At 41.6% G+C, this 23,440-nt stretch overlaps 1 protein-coding gene across 1 annotated transcript; it reads left to right on the forward strand.

The window, feature by feature from the left end:
• Positions 1–43: 43 nt before the first annotated feature.
• Positions 44–22,465, forward strand: CCDC191 (coiled-coil domain containing 191). The gene is made up of 17 exons (XM_053385234.1): positions 44–154; positions 1,141–1,179; positions 1,767–1,908; positions 2,458–2,604; positions 3,075–3,253; positions 3,844–4,067; positions 5,542–5,701; positions 7,214–7,404; positions 9,178–9,427; positions 10,987–11,453; positions 12,225–12,301; positions 13,823–13,905; positions 16,383–16,484; positions 17,478–17,621; positions 18,754–18,906; positions 19,633–19,787; positions 22,308–22,465. The coding sequence occupies exons 1-17, from the start codon at positions 83–85 to the stop codon at positions 22,438–22,440; spliced, it is 2,718 nt and encodes a 905-aa protein (XP_053241209.1). The 5' UTR covers positions 44–82; the 3' UTR covers positions 22,441–22,465.
• Positions 22,466–23,440: the final 975 nt, after the last annotated feature.

Raw genomic sequence — 23,440 nt, forward strand, 5'->3', positions numbered from 1 at the left:
ATCCCTCGGAGCAAATTGGGGGGGCAAGCTGTCTGGGGGGGAAGGAAGGGAGAAAGGAAGGTGTCTGCCTCTAGCTTCGCCAATGGCGGTTATGAGACACAGACCTGAGTTGTACCGCTGGCGGCGCTTCAGCCAGTCGGCGTCTCGGCAGAAGGTAGGGATGAGAGTTGTGCCTCCGCCAACCCAGGCAACTGTTCCAGCGTGAAGTTATGGTTGGATAGGAAATAGGCAGAGAGGAGTTCTTCTCGCTCTCTCCTGGTCTCTGTTTATTGCATTTATATCCCACCTTTTCCTCCGAGGAGCTCAAGGTGGTGAACATGGTTCCTCCCCCGCACTCGTCATGCAGTCTTTCCCACAACAACCCTGTGGGGTAGAATCGTAGGCTGCAGATGGGCAGTGTAGCAACCAGCTGTGCCTTCTTCCAGGATCGAAACAATTGTCTATTTGTATGCCACTTTTCTATGATAAACCATGCTCAAAGCGGCTCACAGCATCTAGAATTGTATAGTTGGAAGGGATTCCCGCCCCCCTTTGAGGCTCATCTAGTCCAACTCCCCTTCTTTGCAGGAATCTCAACTGGAGCATCCAATGACAGATGGCCATCCAACCAACCAACCAACCTCTGCTTAGAAACCTCCCAGGAAGGAGAATCCACCACCTTCTGAGGGAGTCCAGATAGTTTAGGCTAAGAAGCATTGAGTGGACCAAGCTTCATGGCTGAGTCACCCAGGTCCCACTCTGACTCTACACTAATGGTGAAGCTGAGTGGTGGGAGAGCTGTGATAGACAAAACAAAGTATTTATTCATGCAACACATAATTATGCAATGAAACTGGTTGATGCTAGGTGTGTCAGTCCCCCCCCCCCCCCAGTTTGGACTGCTTTCACAAATTAACGCAGGTTAAGGCTATCAGTTACTACTAGTCAATGCTGCCACCAGTATCTGAGGCACGGTGCCTCTGAATACTAGTCACTAGGGAGTAAGTCTCAGAGTTCAGCAGAGCTTACTTACTCTTTAGGTGTGCTTAGGATTATTTCAACCTTAACCTTTCTAGGGGCTTGCAAAGACAGAGGTCTTTAGTTTTACTTTAATATTAATAGCTAGCTCAGTGCTAAACTATTGTAATGTTTGTCCCCCAGACAAAACTTGATCCTGACAATGTGGAGCACTGGATTAAGGTAAGGGAGAAGAAAGTGATGCATAACCTTCCTATTTACATGAGAGTAATGCCTATTGTACTCAGTGGGACTTAATTTCTGAATAATCATCCTGGATACTTACTTAGTGTCAAGGTATGTCATGTTTTGGACTTAGTGGCTCCTCTTTGTATTTGGATCCATTTAATATACTGATTAATGAGCTGCTACACAAGCAGGTCTGAGCTGATATCAGTAGCCTTAACTGTGTAAACTGTGACTGAAATCTCTGCATTTCACTGTGCAGATTTTTTTCTATGAGATTATGACCCTTATATAACGTAAGACAATGAGTCTTCCTACCCCAGTACTGTCTATTCTGACTGGAATAGCTACCTAAGGTGCCATGGAAAGAAACTTTGGACCTTACACATCTAAAGTGCCCTCCATTCCCTCCCTCCCTGACTAATATTTAATTTCAGGTAGGTAGCCGTGTTGGTCTGACGCAGTCAAAATAAAAATAAAACAAATTGTCCAGTAGCACCTTATAGACCAACTAAGTTTGTTCTGGTATAAGCTTTCGTGTGCATGAACACTTCCTGATACATATGTCTGATTCTCTTTCTTAGCGAGTGGAACAAGCATCTGAGTTTGCTGTTTCTGAGACGTTTTCCTTAAAAAAGACATCTTATTCTCGAGGACTTCATGGCCCTGTGCTAGATTTGGAAACGACAGAGCAGCTGCAAGATCATGATGAGGCATATGTGGAAGGTATTGCCTAAATGTGATGCTGGTCCAGATTAATATATCTATATTCTTCAGCTGCATTGCAGAAGACTTGCATTAGGTACAGTGAGGGGGGAAAGTATTTGATCCCCAGCTAAATTTGCCCATTTGCCCTCTGACAAAGAAATGACCAGTCCATAATTTTAATGGTAGGTTTATTGTAGCTGTCAGAGACAGAATAACAACAGGATAACCCCCAAGGGAACCATGAACTCAAAAAGCTTGAAAACCTCTGCTTTAATGCAAATGATGTAAAGTAACAAATTAAAAATTAGAATCTGATTAGTATAATTTTTATTACTGAATATTATACCCTCCCTAAAATATCCAATGTAAACAATACCAACAGTAAAATAGAATAAAAATCTAAGGCCAACTTAACTAAGAAGTGAGTATTAAAAGATATACAACTGGAGCTTACTTCCAAAAACATGTGTTCAGGCTTGAAGTGTTAAGCTGCTTTTGTTTTAGTATTTTAGCTCTTGTTGCCACTTCTTATCCAATTAAAATCCATTGCTGTTTTCATCAATGTAGCCCAAGAGCTCCTTAATGATTGGTTGAATTCAAAACTGAAGTTGGAACTTGCAGATGATCAAGAAGATAATGCTGAAAATCCACTCCCCTGTTCTCTTCCTCCCCATCAGCCCCCCACTGGCTTTCAGAAGTATGAAAAATTTGATGGTGAGAACTTGCCTCAATTTTAAACTTGGATCTAGAGAATGTATAGTGATAATATTGAGTACCGTTTAATGGGAAATTGTCAAAATGAATAGAACTTCCTTGCATTTATGTCTATGTTTATAGCTCAAGTACCAAGGTAGTCATGCTAAGTTTGTAGTGTTGTTTGGCTCTACATTAGTATGTTCTGATCTGATATTAAAATGGCTCAGTTCATGACATGAAGCAAATGTAACATTCAGATGGATCTGTATTCATCAATTAATTTTGATCAAGTAGTTTGGGTCTTCAGTGATATCAAGCTTAAACAAGTGATAATAAATACCAAATATCTTACTTTGCATACTTGTAAAAGCATTATATGTCTTGTTGCTAACCAGGGTACCTGAATTTTAACACAAGCAGGAAATGAAAGAATGGTATGCTTAAAAATGTTTGGTGCCATTTCTTGATTGTTTTGCTTGGTGTTTTAGATTTTTATGGTTATCTGGAAGATGAGATGGAAAATACAACAGTACAAGATATTCTGCAGGATCTACTGCAGAGTGAAGTTGTTGACAGTGGTATATTGGGAAATCTTAGAACTGAAGAACTTAAGGAGAAAAGGAAGCCCAAAGACCCACGAATTACCATGGAATTAAGGCATAAACAGGTGAAGAAAAGGGGGTTTATTTTACACATTAAACTATTTTTATTTGGAGAAGACAGCCTTAAGGCGCCTACTATTATAAGGTACAGTTGTAAAAAAACAGTGTAGTGTTTCTTAAATGGTTTTGTTAAGTAAACTGTTTCCTGAGCCATGTATACTGCTGTAGTACAATTGAAGTTACTGGTGAATTTTTCTCCAACAATAGTGCTGATGTTTTTGTCTGTTTCCATGCATTTTAGAATACATCAGAGGCCAGTTCCAGCATAACAGTGTATCCAGGGCTTCTATTTACATTTGCCAGTTATAGAAGCACTGATTGCATGGAGATATCCGAGCACTTCACTTGTGACATCCACATAGTTCTCCTTGATGGCAGTCAAGTGTTGGGGAGCATACATTAGTGGGGTTCTAGTTATATTTCTCGATGGATTTCCTGAACCTTGGTGTATTCTGGAAAGATTTAATGGAGAAACACAGTAGTCATGGCAAAGGTGTAGCTGCCCTGAAAGCAACACATCTACAACCATTTGTATACCATAGCCCTGTAGTTTAAAACAACAAAATATGATCTTGGTCTTGATTTTGTTTTTCAGGTAAAAGAAAATCGGCTTAGGAGACAGAAGGAGCAGGAGCTTCTGAAACAAGAGAAGGCCCTGAAAAAATTGGCAATGTTAGAGGCCCAGAGGCAACTCCAAGAGGAGAACAAGAAGAAGGTTCTGAAAGCCAAGAGAGAAGAAGAGGAAATTCAGAAACAGATGGTGAAGCTGCGGAAAGAGTTGGTAGAAAGAAGGCATCTCATGGAAGAAACCAGGAAAATGTAAGTTAAGGAAAACAAGAACTTGGCATTCAAATGCATTTTAGGTACCAGAACACAGTCTGATACATGTGTAAGGGAGATACATGCAGAAGTAAGTCTAAATCTGATCATAATCTGGATGGGAGATTCTTGGGAATCCCAAGCATAAAACTTAAGAGTTCTGAGGGAGGAAGAAGGCACGATATATAAGCCACACATTTTAATAACTCATTCCTAAATTACGTGAAGCTTAATCAGCTCCTGGAAACCATGAAGTTTCTTCAGATTTTTAGATCTGGAAAACTGATTTTCCTCCCTTTCTGAGCTTGCAATTTGAAAAACTGGCCTAATATCATGTGTGCCCTTTTATTTTTACTTATACTATACAAATTAAATCAAAGGAAACTGTCCATTTGTGGTATCATGCAGCTCTCATAAGTACTCTGAAATAAGTCCCACTATGCTCAATGGGACTTAGTTGCAAATTACTGCAACTGAAACATTTTGGCATTTCTACAGCAGAGAGCAAAAACTATTAGGTCCCCCCAAAAGGCCACTTGAATCTTTTCATATGCTATTATAAGATGATTATCGCTCTTGGTGATTGGTTTGGTTATATGAACTTGTTGGCTAGGGCAAAATATTCCAAATGCGCACTAATTTGCTGCCTCAAACATGCTTCACATGCAGAATTCAAATCCCCGTAGATGGAGGGTCCTTTATATTTGGTCACCTTAACTGCTCCTTTGAACTGCAAGTGCTTCTGCAGTGGTAGGTGGCTCAAGAAGACCATTCTCTGATGTTTGCTTCTTTAGGTAACCATGGAATCCTTGGGAAGAATTGATTGTAGTGCTATGACATTTGCTCCATCAGCACAAGCTTTTTAGCTTGCCTGATGGAATGATGCTCCCCCTCTGTGCTGTTCTGGAGGTTCTCCTGAACCCCACCAAAGTCAGTTGGGGGGCATACAGGGGGAGGGGGAGGTGCAGGAATCCCTGTTGCGCTAGTGGAAGTACTTGTGTGGGCTTCTGCTATTGGGATTTATTAGTTGAATCTGTCCCTTAGTTTTTCTACATCATCTTTTTGAATGTCTACCCTATGACTAATGGGATTATGTATTGTGAACTTCTGGCTGCCTTTATGCCACGAGAACCTTCTATTGCTATGATTCCTCTCGCTAAGTGGCATGTACAATCCTGATTTTATGCAGTATACTTTTCACTGAGACAGATTTCCTTTTATACTTACATAAAACTTTCCTAACTGCAGGTAGCAGAACTATATTCCTTTGAGACCTGCAACTAATACAGGCATAGGATAGAGAGAGAAATGTAGCAATTACCTAATGAATCTTGATAAATGGGCTCACAAACGGAGTTGGGTAGCAGAAAAGTAATAATATGAGAACTGGCTGACAGTGACATGAGATGACTATCACAGTCCTCTTATGCTTTACTAGTTGCCTCTGGCCTCTCACAGATTGCTTTATTTTCAGGGAAAGAAAGAGGCACGATCTAAAAAAAATTAAGAGGCTGGTAGAAGTCGGCATGCCTCCTGTGCCAGTCCATCTGGATTGTGAGATAGAAGGACAAAGGAAAGAGAAACAAACCAGGATGCAGGAGCTGCTGAGCAAAATTGACATTGCAAATCAGAAGGTGAGAGCATTCATTATCTGTTTTCAGCACTTTGAGCCAGATGTGTCTCAGCGATAGTCATGGGTCAGCTCTCTGTAAACCGAGAAACCAACTCCCCATGTCAGGCTCTCCTAGATCAACTGAAGATTGAGATCCCAATATATATATTTTTATAAGATGTGAGGAGAGCGAGACTATTGATCATAGTGAGCAGTTGAGTGGCAGGAGCTGAGATTTGCCATGAAAACTACCCAGCCGTTTAGTTTATACCTGGAAATAGAACACAGTGTCACATTGGCTGTGTGCACAGATGGTTTGAAGCTCCTTTACACCTTCGTTGCCCCTTTCATGCAGGAAGACTGAGTGAACCTTTCTTGCGGCTGCTATTGCACTGTTGAGGTTTGGTGTTGAAAATGGCAGTGCATGGTTATATCATTTGTTTGTGCACTTAAAGAGAAGGCTAGAACAGTAAATAGGGGAGAATGCATAACAACAGACCAAAGCTGCAATCTTAAACTTGCTTATTAGGGAGTAAATCTCATTGAAATATAGTAAGACTTCCTTCTTAATACAAATGCATAGGATTGTACTGTAAATTGCTATTTGGGAATAATACTTGTTCTGCTTTTACTTTCTTGAAGGCCAGTGTACACCAATTAGTGACTCCTAACTGTGTGCCTTATGAGGCTGCTGCAATTTATTTAGTAAAAACATTATACTGAGCCTTTCCAAAAAATGTCCACGGTAGCTAATGTTGTGTTTTAGATTGTAATAAAGAAGAAAATAGCAAATAAATTATTGAGCCAAGCAGCCAGCCCCTAAACCATTATTTAAATAATAAGAATAATTTAAATGCAGTTAAATGCAATTTCCTATAGAACAGTATAAATGATATGTGGAATTGTGATGATACTTGAGAAAAACACATGTAATAGTACTGGAAGTTGAAGAAGTAGGCAGTAGATTTGTTCTAAAAAATTCTAAAGTTCTTTCAATTTGGGTTTTTTTAATAAGGGAGAAATTATAACAAGTGAATTTGGGAGAGAAAATAAGAATCCTTTGGTTCTGTAACACAGAGAGGTATTCTAGAAAAGGTAAAAGCTAAAGTCAGTTCTGAAGGCAAAGTGTGAAAAGAGAAGTTTGTTTTCCTGTTAATCAACCTTCTATTGTCAGCAAAACTCTGAAGACTAAAAATATAAAGAAAATAGGAGATGATAGGATCAGAACAGTAGATGTGATGGAACATTATTACTTCATTTGTCATTAGTCTCCCGCGAAGCACCTCAAAGCAATTTTTGCAATGGAATTGAAAGATATAAAAAATTGTATGATTTAGTTGAGATTCCTGCATTTCAAAGGAGCAGGCTAGATGAGCCTCTGCGTCCCTTCTAGCTCTACAATTCTCTGATTCTATAAAAACGATTTCAAATCCAGTACTGATGCCAACTGCGATAAAGATCTCCACTTAGAAGGTTTGTTGAAAGAGGAAAGCTATCATGTAGTTACTTGATTTCATAACCATCCCCAATGCAGTGCCTACGGAAGTATTTCTCTGCCTGGTACAAGCTTATTCTGGATCTCAGAATTAAGATGGGAAAAGCAAGGGCCCTTGCTGACTGGAAGTGCCAGCTGAAGACCTTGCGAGCCTGGAGAGATTACACATGGTCTCAGAAGTTAGAGCAGGAGACTAAAAAACTGGAGAACCAGCTTCGCAATCAGAACAGGTAGCAGCATTTAACACTTCACCTCCCCCCCCCCAGGATGTTGATAGTATGAGGAAAATATCTGCTGCTGTTTTAGGGACCAGTTCCAGCCATATACATTTTTGTGCCTGAACCAAAATGGTAAAATAATGATCTCTTTAAAAGCAAAACAACCAACAAGAGGATGAATGTTGGAGACAGTAAAATGGCATGCTTTTAGCCTCTTTGGCTCCTCGTTGATTCATGAAAAGATTGGCTCAATCTTATTTTCTATAGCACCACCATTGTGTGTGGCATTAATATTTGAAATATGACAGGGGTGTGGAACTGGATCTGGCCAATTCCAGAAGTGGCTAACTCTACATGGCCCCTTTGACAGGTGGGTGGGGCTACCCACTTGTCAGTCACATCAGCTGATTGAAACTTCAAGGTGCTCTCCTGGTTCTTCCTTCGCAGTTACTGCTTGAACTGCAAAGGAGTAGGCTTCCTTTGAACCCATGGCTTGAATTCAAAAGGAATTCAAGTCTCGGCTGCAAAGGAAGAACCAGGAGCTCACCTAGTGTGTGCTCCTGAGCCTTCCTTTTGAGTTTGGCACCAGTTTTTACCTGTCATGCCTGATGACATCATGCAGCGTTGGGTGATGGACAAGGTTGTGTAGTTTGAGACAAACTATGTTGCAGGCCAGACGGGGAGGCCTGACTTTCCTAGGGGAAAACAAAAGAGGAAGGAGAGAGAGGTGGACACAGGGAAATATGGAGTGGTACTCAACTAAATTGTAGTAAGAGTCAATGAAATTAATGAGCATGACTAAGTTAAGTCCATTAATTTCAAAAGGTCTCTGAGTAAAATGTAGTTGCAGTGTTTGATATCTGCTTAAAAAGAAAGGCCTCGCTTTCCTGTTGCTCCTTTAACAAGCCCAAAAGGACTTCTGATAAATATTATTCAGTTCTAGTTTTCCCTGTTCTTCTTTGGCCTTCTGACATGAACATGATCTCAAAGTCTTGATAAGTCAAATCTATAATGGATGAAATTATTGTTCCATTGATTGTCCCAGAAACTAAATTAGGAATCCATTAACTTAACAAGAGCTAGGCAAAGTGCATCTGATCTGGGCCACTCAGGCTTACAGTGCTGCTGGTCATTATGAAGAAAAGCTTTGTCGGGTTGCATACTTTACATCTGCCACCTTTGGCCTAATGCCTTAACTGGGGAATATGCTGCTGATACAGCTCTTATTAGCAGCAGCCTCTGATTGTAACAGAGATTGCTAAACAATAAGCAGGAAAATATATTAAGTAGTTAGTAAGAAGTAATTGTATTTAAAAAACAACAACAACCACACCAAGCAATAATATTCTTCTTTCCTTGGTGATCACTTGTAGCCGAGTAACATTGTCTTCTATTAACATGACTGTGGAGGCCAATTCTGGATTCACACGTCCTTCCACAGCAGGAACATAGGTTGATCATGGTGAGGGTTTGCCAAGCATGCCTTCCTCTTAGCGTGTTTCTCCCTTTCGTCCTGAGTTCAAGCGTCTTCAAATCCCATGACACCTTTGGTAAAGGCTGTTCTCCAATCGGAGCACTAGCAAGCCAGTGTTTCCCAGTTGTTGGTGTTTATACTACATTTTATAATATAAGCCTATATTGGCTAACGCGGCTTTTTACAGCAGTAGTAATACAATCGTCAACCATTCTAAAATCTATACTGAAATTCTAAAATAGAGTGAGGTAGACACACATCCTCCTAATCTGTGGAATTTGCAATTGATTTTAATGAACATTTATTTTTAGGGGGAAACAGTTGGCTATAGAGTTTAATCGGAAGTGCATTTTGCACTGTTATTTTACCGAATGGCATTGCTGGAGCCGAACGGAGGTGGAAAAGAGAGAACTACAATTGAAAAAAGAGGATACAAGGAGGAAAATGGCAAAGCTGTTAGAGGAAGTGGCACTGGGGAAACTTGCTACAGACGGCTCCCAGGATGCCAAGAGAACTCATGAGTCAAAAGAAGCTTGGGATCAACCCGTGAATCCTACAGAGGTAGACTGGTTTTGCATTGTGCTTTTTCTCTCACAAACACATACCTCATCAACATTACTCTCATAGTGTGGAACCTCCTTCCTATGGAACTAATACACACCCCCTATGGTGCAGAATTTCTGGTGTACCTTCAGAACTCAGATGTTCCAGTCTGCCTTTCATTAGTAGTGTTTTATGCTGTTGATTCTCAAGATCCTGCTTCCCTGCGGTACTGAATTTTTATCGTTTGATGCTTTAAATGTATCTCAGTGTATTTTATCTCGCTGTTGTACGCTACCATGTGAGGGCTGTGCCCTAAAATGGAATGGCTAATCTTTGTCCCTCCAGATGTAACCATTAGCCATGCTGAGTGGGGTTGTTGAGAGTTGGAGGGCAACAACATTTGGAGGGCAACAAGTTAGCCACCCCTTCTCCAAATGGGGGCCTATAAATACTTCAAATAAATGTAAAATAGAGATTGGCAGCTGACTAAACTGGGCCACATCTGGATTCCTGTGTCACATCATTTGGCCCCCCAGTTGCCATTCAGGTATGCAAAAGAGGAATATGAATGACTGCATCTGTGACAAGGAGACTCCATTTCAAGCAGCTTCGTAGATGGTACACAAAGCCTTGGCCTGTCACACCTAACTCCCTTCTCAAAGTGACTTTGGCAGAACTACATTCACTGATCAAGAAATGGAGCAGCTGTAAATAAAGTGATTCCTTCAGGTTTTCCTATAGCCAATTCTAAACAAAACAAAAAACAAAAACAAAAAACCAGGGTGGCATTCTTGCATTCAAATAAATATAGGGACTCTCTTTTCAGAGTTGCAGGGACACTAGAGGGAAGGATTGTGTGAGCTCTGGACCTCTATCGAGTTTGACTTCCTGTAGAATCTTGGGGGCCAAGTCACAAACAAGCAGCCTGAGGCAAACACAAAGTCTCCAGAGCAGTTTTACGAACACAGGAAAGTTACACCTGCCCCCTTTCTTATGAAAGTAAATAGATTCTCCGGTATACATACCTAGTAGGCTCAGTAAATAGTTAATAACAATAGTTACAAAATGCAGAACTCACAAGTAGGCCAGAGGTGTGTTAGCAAGATTCTTCTCCTGCATCCTCTTTCACCCCCACCTGAAAAACAACAACTAGGAACAGATTGCAGGCATTGCAGGTAAAGACAAACTTGGTATAATATCAAAGGGAGTTGTGTCTGGTGCACTAGGAGGACTTGTGTGTTGTGTATTCCTCAATGAGCATTTATTGGAAGTTCTCAAAACAACCATGGAGCGAATAAACACACATGCTTTCTGCCATTGCTGACTATTCTTTAGGGTCCCAGTCTTCCATCTTTTAGGTTTTCAAGAATTTTCCTGTCTTTGTAGGCAAATGACTGTGGGAAATTTGGTTTTCTAAACACCATGAAGAAATAATATTTCTCTAGGAGATGACAGGCTATGGAATCAGCTGCTATGGAAGTAGTTGCAGCTTCATATAACATATAACAAACGTTTGTTCAATGAGAACTGAGACCTTAATTTTTATAATTAACGTAGGCTTTATCCTCCCTTTCCAGGTGGATGATCCCAGAATGGCAAATGTAGAAAGAGCAAACTCTTGTTCTCCAGAGACAAGTCAAAAACGTGATCTTCATTCTCCAAAGCAGCCAAAATGGGCATGGCAAGTCACCCTGAAGCATGCTGCTTTGAATGCTCAAGATCGAGCAGTGTTTGGTAACCAAGCAAGAAGTTCCTTGCAGCATCTTGAACCACCAAAACAAAAAATGTCCTCTGTCTTAAGGGGTCCCCTGGAGCACCGCCATGCCTTCCAGCAGCAGCTGATTGAAGAGCAGAAACGACAGCTCAAAGAGCAGGAAGAACTAATCCTTAGACTTCAGGAAAATGAGAGGCTAAAGAAGGCCAAGGAGGAAGCTGAACAAGCCACGGCAGTTACCAAGGCACTTAACAACCAGGCACCAAAAACTAGGGAAGGAAAGCAGTTGAGAGAGAGCCAATTAAGTTACAGGAATACAGAGTCTTTAAGGTACAGAGCTAAGAGTACAAAGATCCAATTATCTGATGGCTACACAATGTCCTGTTAGGACAGCGGCCTTTGAGACAATACCATGATGTTTCTAAACATATCTGATAGCTCATTAGGGAGTGAAATGGCCAAATATGATGCAGGTTGATCCTTCTCTCTTCCTCTGTTATTATTTGAGTAGTGTTAATTGATTCCTTCCCCTAATAATAGCTTTAGTATAGGATTATAATGCTGTAAATAGCAGACTCCTTTGAAATATCTCTGCGTACTTTACAAATTATGAAGAGGCATACATTAGCAAAGCCCACGTGTATTGCTGTTTTGCATTACAGAGTGAGATGGGAGAGTGTCTCCCCATTTAAGACTACTTATCGTTCTTTCTTGTTCTACGTAGTGCGCTGGTTCACAAATAACACTAAGCCAAGTTACTGTTTAGCATGAACACTGGTTTCCAGAGAGGAGATCATGGCTGCTTTACTCCTCCTCTTCTCCTGCTGCTTTGCTATGAGCCAAGCTATAGTTTGGCTTAAGATGTCATCTGAACCCTGGCCTTATGGTTTGCCTCACTCTAGAAAAATCACAAGCTGTAACCAAAGCTTGTTCTTAGGTTTGCTGCATGAAATGATGCCACTGCTGTACAAAGGCAGGATAAATAGGGTATTGAGTCCTGTCATTCAGCCCATTGATCTATTGGGTGATACTCAGCTAAGTTTTAGTCAGAGTAGGGTCATTTAAATTGGTCATGTCCATTCATTTTTCACTTTCTTTCAGATTAGAAAATTACCAGCCAGCTACCCAAAGCAAGAGGAGCCTGAAAGTGCTATCCACACCACATCCCTTACTCAAAGGTATATTCTTGATGTAGATCAGGAGTCAGCAAACTTTTTCAGCAGGGGGCCAGTCCACTGTCCCTCAGACCTCAGACTATATTTTGGAGGGGGAAAATGAACAAATTCCTATGCTCCACAAATAACTCAGAGATGCATTTTAAATAAAAGCACACATTCTACTCATGTAAAAACACCAGGCAGGCCCCACAAATAACCCAGAGATGCATTTTAAATAAAAGGACACATTTTACTCATGTAAAAACACGCTGATTCCCGGACCGTCCGCAGGCCGGATTTAGAAGGTGACTGGGCCAGATCCGGCCACTGGGCCTTAGTTTGCCTACCCATGATGTAGATTCTCCTTCTACACTTGATGGAGCCTTTTCTTTGGATACTTAGGGGAAAGTGTAGTAACAGATGAAACCTGTAGTTACGGAGAAAATACCACCATTTAAACACCACCATTTCACGGGTCTCACGGCCCTACATACTTGATCATAACTTAACACAGCCCAGCACTTGTTTGAACCCAGACATGGTGAGTCTCAAGGGTCATATTCACACGATCAGATTTAGTTCTGTGCACATGCATACTGTTCCTTCAGACCTCACTGCGGAGAAGCAGAACTTGGAAGCCACAGTTAACCAATTGTTATGTGCAGTTGGGAACTTTGGTTCCAAAGAAGCCAGAATGTGAAACCATATTTGAAGCTGGCTTACAAGTCGTGGCTTGTTCAGAAGCCATAAACTGTAGTTCCCAGTATGCATGTAATGGGAAGCAAGGGTTAACTGTGACTTCCTGGAGCTTGTGCACAGCCGTTGAACTAGGCTTGCAGATTGTTCAACACACATATGGAACATGTTTACTGGAGGCATTTTGCTTTCAACATATGACACTTGGCTTTGAGCAACATACGACACATGGGGGCTGAGTGTTTTTATTCATTTACTACTATTATTTACAATTACTCATTCTGAAAGTGGTTCGCATCAGTAAAAAGAAAAGTGTGGGGAGACAGGCTCTGCCCATCGAACATGGAAACTAAAAACAGAAGACATACAAGGAGTAGGAAAGGGAAAATGTAGAAGAGGGAGACAAATTCTTCAAAGCCAGGGGAACATGGTGAGCTACAACCATTTATTTTTGCTTTTTTAGGAAAAATAAATAAATTTAAATAGAATTGAGTGTACACATGCATAATACATAGTGAAATTTGTCATACAACATATAAATTATAGAAATATATAGAGGAGGATATATACATATAAACCACTTCTTACTATTCCGTCTGTTCTTTAAAATAAAAATATTTGTTAAGTTTTAAGAGGTTCCCAACAAAATAAATCTAACAGCTAATTTTACAGGTTGCCACTGAGGACAAATTAGAGCTAGATGAAACAACATGGCAGTTCTTACTTTCCTTCCTGTGATATTACCAGGTCAAGTCAGACACAATTTTGTAAATAGAACTCTGCATTCTTTATGTCACTGTGCTTCACTTGTTCTAATTGTTGTACTCCTTATTGCGGAAATTTTAGCCATGGAGGAAAGAGCAATTCAGCGTGCAGAAAGGAGAAGGGAACTGGAAGAAGCAAAGAAAAAACGAGAAGAGGAGAAGTTGGTAAGTAAAGTTGAATGCTGGCTTAAACCAAGAGTGCAACATCAATACATGATGGTTGGTTGGTTGGTTGGTTGGTTGGTTGGTTGGTTTTTTTAATCAACATGCTGCTAAATCAAAAGGCCAAGTCCAATTTGTTATTTAAAAATGAAAATCAAGTGAATTTAAAGCACACAAGGACTGAAATTGATATGCTCCATAGCAATATAAGAACTGACCTGCTGGGTCTGACGAAAGTCCATCTAGTTTATTTAGTTCTATATTCTGTCTCCAAAAGTGATCAACCAGATGCCTCTGAGAAACAGGATAGTGATCACTCTGTCCTCTTCTTTGTCCCTAACACCTTAGAAATATCCAATCTCTGAACATCTCGTTGTTGTGGCTAACAACTGTTGAGACTGCTGTCCAGCCATTATTCTGAGAAACCGAAGCATGCATCAGTCTGATGCAAGGAATGTATCATACATAATTTATCCTATCCTGTTCCTGTGCGTATCATAACTTAATAGCCCTGGGGCACTGACTGTATATAGCAAAGTGAGCAATCCATGGCCCTCAAGGCTTTCCACAGGGCCCACATGATGGTGACGAGCTCTTTACACTTACACACACAGAGCCCCTCAATATCAAATATTGTGCTGGGAAGGCTTTTGATGGGTTGGGGTACCGTTGTGAATGAGAAGGCACACAAAGAAAGTCATCCCCATATGCTTTCCTCCTATGCAGCCTCTTCCTGCTGGGGTGGGGAGGAGTCTGCCCTTCCTGGGAGAGGTGGGGATGTGTGAGTTCTAAATAAGATATATTTAGATTACTTTATTCTCCTCAGACCAGCATGTGAGACATCTGCTTGAGGGTTGTATGTCCCCATTTGCCTAGGCAGGGATCATGTGACTTAATATATCATCTTTCCTCCTCCTAGTTTCCCTCATCTCTGCCTTCCCCCAAGCAGATGTGTGTAGCCCCCTCTCTCTCCTACTTCTGCCTCACACTTCATTGTTTCCCTCAGCATTCCCTTTTTAAGCTGTGTGGCTTGCTTAATAAAATTTAAAAATTCCTTACCTCCCCGCACCCCCACTCCTCTCAACTTCATTCTTTCTGCTGCTGTGGTGCCTGCAAGTGGATTCAGGGGGCGGGGAGCCTCTCATTTTGAGAGAACTGCTTCAAGCTGAATTGCTGCTAAGAACCCTTCCAACAAAGCCTCTGCTCAGCATTCCAGCACTTAAATGCTGCCTGCCACAAAGCTGCCTCCTGTGGCTCCTCTGTACCAAGAGCGATTCTTCAGGTAGACTTAGCGACTTCCTGCCATGAGTTGTAGAGCCGCTCTTCACAACTGGAAGGTAAGTCACTCAACAGACAAAAGAGGCAAGTTCCGCTTCTCCCCGCCTTAGCTGTTGTCCCACCACCCCATGAGGGTATAAAACAGCCAATTCTCCTACCACGTGAAAACACAATTTTCCACTCATGGAGCAGAGGCCACTTAAATGGCATGGATTGCTATGTCAGCTATTTACCAGAGGTCCTCAAATGGCCCAGTAAGTTCAGTGATTTCTGTTTCTGTTGTTCAGTCAAAGCCAGCCAGTTGTAATAGCACAAGTTCCCAACATCTCTGCAGATGCCTCTCCTTTTTCCAAAAGAAATTATTTGGGGCTTTTTATTTGTTGCTGGCTATTATTTCAGTGGAGTATCTTAGGCACAAAAGGTGTTCTAGGCAATTGTCCTCTTCTTTTTCTGTACCACAGAAGGAAGACTAGAAAAAGACTGAAAAGGCTGCTAAGTGTCCTCACTCAAGAGGTTCAGCTTCTTCTCCAGGCTCCAGACCCAGGAAGCAGAAGTCTCCCTGGCAACAGGGTCTACTTATGCTCCCTCCCTCCCACTGCTGGCCTAGGGTTCAGCGCGAGATCACCCCCTACTTGCTTTGCAGGCCTTAATTTCTTCTGTCTCTAAAGAGCAGCTCCTCTCTTTGGGGTCACTCCTTTATGACCCAGCGTGGTTCAGTCTAGTCGCTCAAAACTCAAGCACCATTTTAGACTCTGGTTAATTGTGTCAGGTGATTGGCTGGCATAGTGAGATGCATAGCTGTCAACGGGTCCCTTTTTTAAAGGGAAGTTCCCTTATTCCGTATAGGATTCCTCACAAGAAAAGGGAAAAGTTGACAGCTATGGTGAGATGTCCAGCACAAGGCCTCCTCTCATTTTCTCATTCCACTGGGAACAGATTGCACTTAGTGGTGTGGGTGTTTCTTGATGTTCTTATTAATTTTCTGTCCATACTTCTTACTTGGATCTTACTTAATGGCAGCTTTCTCACAGCGGGAGAAGCTGGAGGGGAAACCAGAGGGAAGATGACATATTAAAGCTTCAAGTCACATGGTCCCTGCCTGGGTGGATTGGCACAGCCCATCAAGCGGGTGTCTCATTATGCCAGACCAGAAGGGCCCATTCATGGTAGGTGAACTAGTGCTCCATTCTATCCATTTTTAGGCCCAGATGCAAGCCGAGGAAGAAGAACGTCAGAGGCAAGAAGCAGCAGAGAAGGAGGCTCAGTTGCAGAAGAGGCAAGAGGAGCGAAGACTGCAGAAAGTGGTGAGCAGAATATTGCGCTTGCTTCTCCCAGTTCCAGCACTTGATGGCTGTTTTGTGCCACTTTGGAATAAGTGGGAGAAGGCAGCCTGTAAATGCAAAGGACTGTTCAGAGGTGGGGGGGGGGAATGCCATTTTATAAACAGTCCTCTTGCAGAGCTGTACTATTGATCACTGTTTGAAGTGATAACCATGACCTCCTGTAGAAGGGCTAGCATTGTGTTGTTGGTGGTGGTATAACCTTGCTTCAAGGATGCCAGGCAGTAGCTTAGGGCTCAAGCAGTGCAAGCTCCAGGTTTTTGGAGAGGCCTTGTGAAAGATACCTCTCTGAGTGGGCCCTTCACCATTTCCCATTCATTTACCCTTTTCCTCTGGGCCCATTCCACACCATTGCCCAGGAGGAGGAGAGGACAAGGCAAGTGGAGGTGGATTCTGCTGCTGCTTCATGATTTTGTTCCTGTACTTGTGCTTTGAGAGGGCAAGGAAACCATGAGGAAGAGGGGAAAGCTGCAGAATCAGGGCCTTCAAGGGTGTGAATGGTCCACCTGCTAGAGTTTGGGCTTTGACAAGTGTCAAATAATGCCAACCCCTGACACCAGCTAAGAGTTCAAGCGCGGATTAGGGCGTGAGCCCAGTCTCACAAAAAAAGATGAAAAACTGGTGGTCCGTTCAAAATGGTTTCCATCCCTGCATAAAAATATGCAATAATTGCACCTGTCGTGGTGAGAATTGCTGTTCACTGGTAACTTACAGGTAAGTGCTCTTCGCATTGGGAAAGGATTATAATGAGGATCATTTCTGGGGCAACATCAATTGAGCACTTTAATGATTCTGTGCTGTGTGCCCAGCAAAAAGATTGTGTCTGGAAAATCCTCCTAGCAGCAACTCCACTATTAATACTAATAATTAGTTGCAAGCCCAAATTAAAAGTAGTGGACATTTTTTACAAGGTATTCTTACTCCAGGAATTGATCTCCTATGTATCCTTAATTGCAGAAAGAATTGGAAAAACAGAGGAGGCTGGAGCGGGAGCAGCAGCTCTTATCAAAAGCGAAGGAACATTATGATAGGTTCCTGCTGAAGAAGCAGGGGCTGGAGCCCTGGAAAAGACTAATGCAGCAAACTCAGGAAAATATGGTGGTAAGCACTGGAGTAAAAGTGGGTATCTAGAAAGGAAGGTTGGCTCCATGTCTTGAGGGTTAATCTTCAGCCAGCCTTCTGCCTGCCATCAAAGAGTCAAAATTTGCGCCATCAAGCCAAAGTTTCTGAAGCAGTTCTAGTTTAGTTTGACTTAGCGGGAGCTCAGCCCTGTACCTCTTCTGACTTTGTCAGGCACCTTGTTGTTGTTAGATTTATACCCACTGTTCACCAGAACAGGGCAGGTTGCAGCAATATAAAATACAGCATTAAAAACAGTTTAAAACAAATTGTAGTCACAACTAAAGTGGGTCCTAGGTGTGCAGGAGGTGGGAAATCATCCAGCATCAGTGGATTTCAATTGAGAGAGCAAAGGAACAGCTGGGGTGGAGCTTTAAAGGGAAGGAGGAGACTGCAGGAAGAGCCGCATAAAAATAATGTTATAGGTGACTTTCCTCATAGCATGTGCAAATTTATCAAGTAGTATCTGTAAAATCGCAGGTTTTTTGTTTCCAGCTGGCTTTTATCAGCTGCATGTGGAATGATCCAGTATTACATTTTAATGTCTTAAGTAGGTATTTTACTTACTGCTTTATTAGGCTTTGGTTTTAATGCTGTTTGTACTGAGCTCTCGGGGTTTACAGCACAATTCTAATCACGTCTTTGTAGGAATAAGTCCTATTGAATTCAGTAGGGTTTACTCTCAAGTAGATGAGATGATCAAAGGTCATCGAGTCCAAGCCCCGCTGCTTGTGCAGGAAATCCACTTCTGCTGCAGCTAAATAATTAAATAATTGCCATATGCATTCACACACGGTCAGGAGGATCCGTGAATCTGATCCAGATCATGTTGTAAGTATTACTCATGTTATAAGCACTCGTGCTATAAGTAGCGAATAAAACGTAATCATACTGATGAACTACAAGGTAAAAGCAAAAGGAAGGAGAGGATCAGTTGCTTGCTCTGGAAAAGTTATAGTGGAACAGAAAAGCATGAGTGGAAATATACAAATGTAGGTTACGGATGGTGGGGACTTCTAACAGCAAGCCAGAGCAACGTTGCAGCAGAGCCGTAGCCCCTCAGTAATCATTGGAATAACTAGTTCTCTCTCTTTCCCTCGGTCTTTGCGCTCAGGTGGCACAAAGTCATCATTGCTTTAGGCTGCAAAGGAAGTGCCTGCTTGCCTGGCTTCATCATATGCAAGAGATCCTTGCTGGGAAAGTAGCTCAGGCTGAGGGACTTTATTCCCGTCTGCTGCTCAGAAGGTCCTTCAGGAACTGGATAATGGTGAGCAAGAGAAAATGATACTATGGAAATGTTATAAACTATGGACTTTGCTATTAGCTTTAAAAGAGGATTCATGAAGAATGAGGCTTATTGATGTCTGCTGGTAATGCTGGTTATATGTTTCCTCGAGGATCAGAGGCAAGCTACTAGGAAACCAGTTACTAGGGAACAAAAGTGGGATAAGGTGATTATCGTCCTCATCTCCTGCTTGTGAGCTTTCCAAAGGCATCTGGTTCACCACTGTGGGAAATGGGATGCTGGACTTGAAAGACCAAGTCTCTTTACCTGCTCTCATTGCTCTGTGCTTGTATTGTACCTGGGAGTTGCATTGGAAGAAAACTACGTGGCTCTCCCACTCCTAATGTGCAGGTCTCAGTTTGGAGCCACAGTTTTTGCCTCTCCTACACACTTGTCAGGGAAAAGGACTGTACCCTTTTTAAAAAAAATGGAAACTGAGATCCTCACAACACTGAATTGTACATTCAATAGTGCCTGCATGAAATAGTGGAAAACAGGGAGCCCAGACCATGAACAAAACATTTTGCTATTGTTATCCTTGAAACGTTAGTTTCATTTCTTATTTTCCTGCACACAAACCACTCAAAACTCTTGTCTCAGCCTTCTGTTCCTTTGCATTTCCTCCCCATCTGTGTTGCTGTGTGCCTGTATAAAACATATCAGTACTGAAATCTATTTTCCCCTCCTTTCCTTGTGTTTGTTGTATAGTACAAGGATTATGTATCTACTTTGGAAGAGAGTGTGAAAAAGCTCCATGAAACTTCACTTAAGAAGAAGGTCCTCTGGGCTTGGTTTGATGTACTCAATGAGGAAAAGAGTATTTTCTGGAGGAAGCAGAAGACTGCAGACCAATATAGTGACAGGTGACTATATAAATAGACTATATGTTTCACTTGAGCTGCATTTACTCCAATTGTTATTTGCCCTTTTCCCTTCATATACTGTCATCATTTTGTTTGTTGCAACGATTGCAAAGCGGTTCTTGATTCTCATATTTTGTAGTTGCAGCATTTAGAGATGGTGAGAGCCCCAGAAACTAGTGGTGTCCAGAGATTGAGTCCACCAGGCCTGGACACTTTCTCTGGTATTTCGCCTTCTTTGAAAATGGGTGCGCTGAATCTCTCTTCATTAAATAAATAAATTGCAACAAAAATGAATAATAATTTGTTGTAGTAGTAGTAAATTATTATTACCTGAGAGTAAGACTCTCATAAATTCGTCTACACAATGAATGTTCATCCAAAAAAAGATGAACACTCACAGTGAGGCTGCCATCAATGCTTTCATTAGTATGCTACTTAATTGTACAAAAGGGAAAAATATGATTGATTCTTACCAGTCAGGGACCTGAAAGGAGAGAGAACAAAGCAAAGACCAAAATATGCGAGTGCAGCTAGCAAAGAACCAGACTCTTGAGTTCGCTTGGTTTTTGAAAAAAAATACTTAAATGGAAAATTTAGAGCCAGAGCAAAAGGCAAGAGACTGAGAAAGCAGCAAATTTATAGGAGAAATAAATGCAATGATGAGCTGGAGAATGTTAACAAAGTAAAGTTGCAGAGTGTGTTGGGCACAAGTTGGTCAATAGGGGAGATGGAGCATTGGAGGAGGGAGGAAAGCAGGTTTTTTCCTCTGGTTCCCCAGTAACGTTATTGGGGTGTTGCTCAATCCTACTTGCTTCTCAGTCTACATTTCCTACAAACACAACTAATATTCCTACTGTGCAGTCCTACACGCAAGTGGATATAGGATTGCTCTTCATTGTCACAAGTGCTGTCATTGTGACAGTAACATAAAAGTAACCAATTAATGGAGTTGAGTGATTGATGTTTTAAAATTAAAAACATTTAATTTTCCATGGAAGTCTTACATAGATGAAGTGTTTCCCTAAACAAAAAGTTAGTATCTAAAACATGTTGAACACTTTTCAATAAAACTGACAAGAGATGTGTGCTTACTGTTACAAGGTGTAGTTCTACCCTTTGAAAAGGGAGGAGCATGGCTAGTATCATTAACTTATTGTGAACTATGTAGTTTACGTGACAATCCTCCACAGCGATGATGTTCCAGCCAAGTTGTGCTGTGTTGGCATTATCCCCAGTTCTCATTAGTTCTGCTCTGTGCACAGGCAGCTGTTCCTCTTGCTGGCACAGATCCCCACAGGAGTATGGTGGTGGAGGGAGGGAGGTTTGCTTCTCTGTTGGCGAACAACTTGATGGCTTTGGAGTCCTGATGAATAACTATTGTACCAAGGCACTTACCTGTCCATTTAAAAACAAAACAAAATAAAACACTCTTCAGCCTTTCCTCCCAACAGAACAGGAAGATAATGGAATTTCCTTCCCCAGCACTCAGTTCCTATGGAAAAAATAGCTCTGATAATATTCTCAGCACACTTATACAAAAGCATTTAGTAAGTGTTGTAGGGCCTGGAGGAGGAAAATAGCTGCACCGGTATTAAACCATTAAAACCAGAGTGGCTGGGGAAGCCCAGCCAGATGGGCGGGGTATAAATAATAAATTATTATTATCATCATCATTATTATTATTATTATTACCCTTCTTACTAGCATTTGTATATACTCCTATGGTATGCTTCCATATATGTGTGTATGCATAGCACACTAAAGTCAGAAAGGGATTTCACTTGCTTTTCAGAATAGTAGCAATACTGGCCTATATACAGTAGTTATATATTGTACCAAAAAAACCAAAAAACATTTGTGTTTTTCTCTTGAGAGTAACCCCATCAAACCCAGTGCAGCTTCTATGCAGTAAACCTGCATAGGATTGGAAATTCTAATCTGAAGTAGCCACTGTGAAAATTGAAGCAGGGTAGTGTTTATTGTTTCTGATTTCAGTCACCATCAGCTCTGGCTCTAGCTACTCCAGGTATGTGGCCTGTGTCAGATTGCCTGTGAGGGAATGGGGCCTTGAAAAAGGCCTGCAATACCTTCTCTCTGCCCACTCTGTTGGGGTGAACAGCAAAGGCCTTATTCCTGGGCCCATATTCTACCAGAATAATCCATGGGATGTATCAAACTAAGCCAACCCATTTGAGCAAGGACTTCTACTTGTATAACAAACCTTTCCCTCCCTGCACTCTCTCCCAAATTTACTTCAGAAAGTTGGGGGAATCCCAAGAACAGATTTGGGGGGCATGCAGGGAGTTCTGTTGTGCAAGAAGCCCTTGTGCAAATGGGGCGACGAGTGGAAGTTTACCAAAATGTCTTAAACTGGTTATAGTCTTGATTTTTGTAAATAATGTGAGAATAAATAAGGAGAGGAATTTGTTCCAAACGTGTGTTTCATTGAACGTATGTATGTCTCTTTTTAATTCTGTTACCTTGGGTTTTTTTTCTCTTCCTCACAATTTTTTTATGTAGGAGAATAATGCAGACTGTGTTCAGGGCCTGGAGGCAATTCCCAGCTTTGATGAAAGAGGAAAGGGAGAAAGAAGAGAGAATAAAACAGCTAAGGAAGAGAGTGGCTGAAATTCTTCCAGACTTCCGAACATGACATTTCAGACCAGAAGACAGAGCGGGGGGAAAGGAGTTCACATGCACCATTCTCTGGTTGACAGAGAATCTGCAGACATTCTAGCAAACAGATTTCTCTGTCCAGTGTGATAGAAGCTATTTGGGGAGGTTCCACCTAACAAGCCCCATCCACGAAAGTCCTGCGCAAGGATCTCTGTTTGCATCACGGGGCTTCCCCCCCCTCCAGTGTCCCTCCTGAGATTAGCTTCAGGGGTTAGGAGAACAGTGCCTGGGGTGAAGAGAGGGGGGAATCATTCCACCTGGCAAGCTGCAATGCTTGTGGAGACTCTCAATTCCATCCTTATTCCCCAAGAGGAATTGTTCTATTGAACTCCTGCTAAAATATCAAAGTGTAGCAGTCAAAGCTGATATAGGCCAGCGCTTCTATTTTCCCAGCTAAATCCTTTTTCCATCTTTGCCTGCTTCCCTGTGGTAAGCACCTATATGTGAACATACATTATTAACTCCATTTGCTGACACACAAGCATGGAATCTCTTCCTTGTGCTATCCTAAACTCCTGTATTATGAGTGTGTATCCACAAGAACAAGCAATAAATAGGGACAACCACTGTCTCACTCTTTCTCACTACTGAATTAACCACACAGCCAGCAAGTCCGCTAATGTGGTGGTAGGGAGGTGTCGAATCCACAAACTATTATTCCTCCCAAATTGAACATTCAATTAGAATGAAGGAAAGAGTGCCTGAAAGGGATATAAGAATAACCTATAGACAGCAGTACAGATAGCACTGCTGTGAACAGTCACTTTGTGGAAAACAGTTAATTAAACAGTTACTTTGTGGAAACCAAATTAAGATGCCTCATAGTCAGAAAGCTTTCTGTCCTTTAAAAATGTGAGGTTTTGATATTAGAGCTACTTTGCCCTTGCAACTCCTTCTGTTCCTAGGCACATTTGAGGCTCTCTCAGTTGCTGGGATGTTCACTTCAGCTTGTAGAGTTTGAATGTCAAAACATTCTA

The sequence above is a fragment of the Podarcis raffonei genome, chromosome 4 (assembly GCF_027172205.1).
Source record: "Podarcis raffonei isolate rPodRaf1 chromosome 4, rPodRaf1.pri, whole genome shotgun sequence".
NCBI lineage: Eukaryota > Metazoa > Chordata > Lepidosauria > Squamata > Lacertidae > Podarcis > Podarcis raffonei.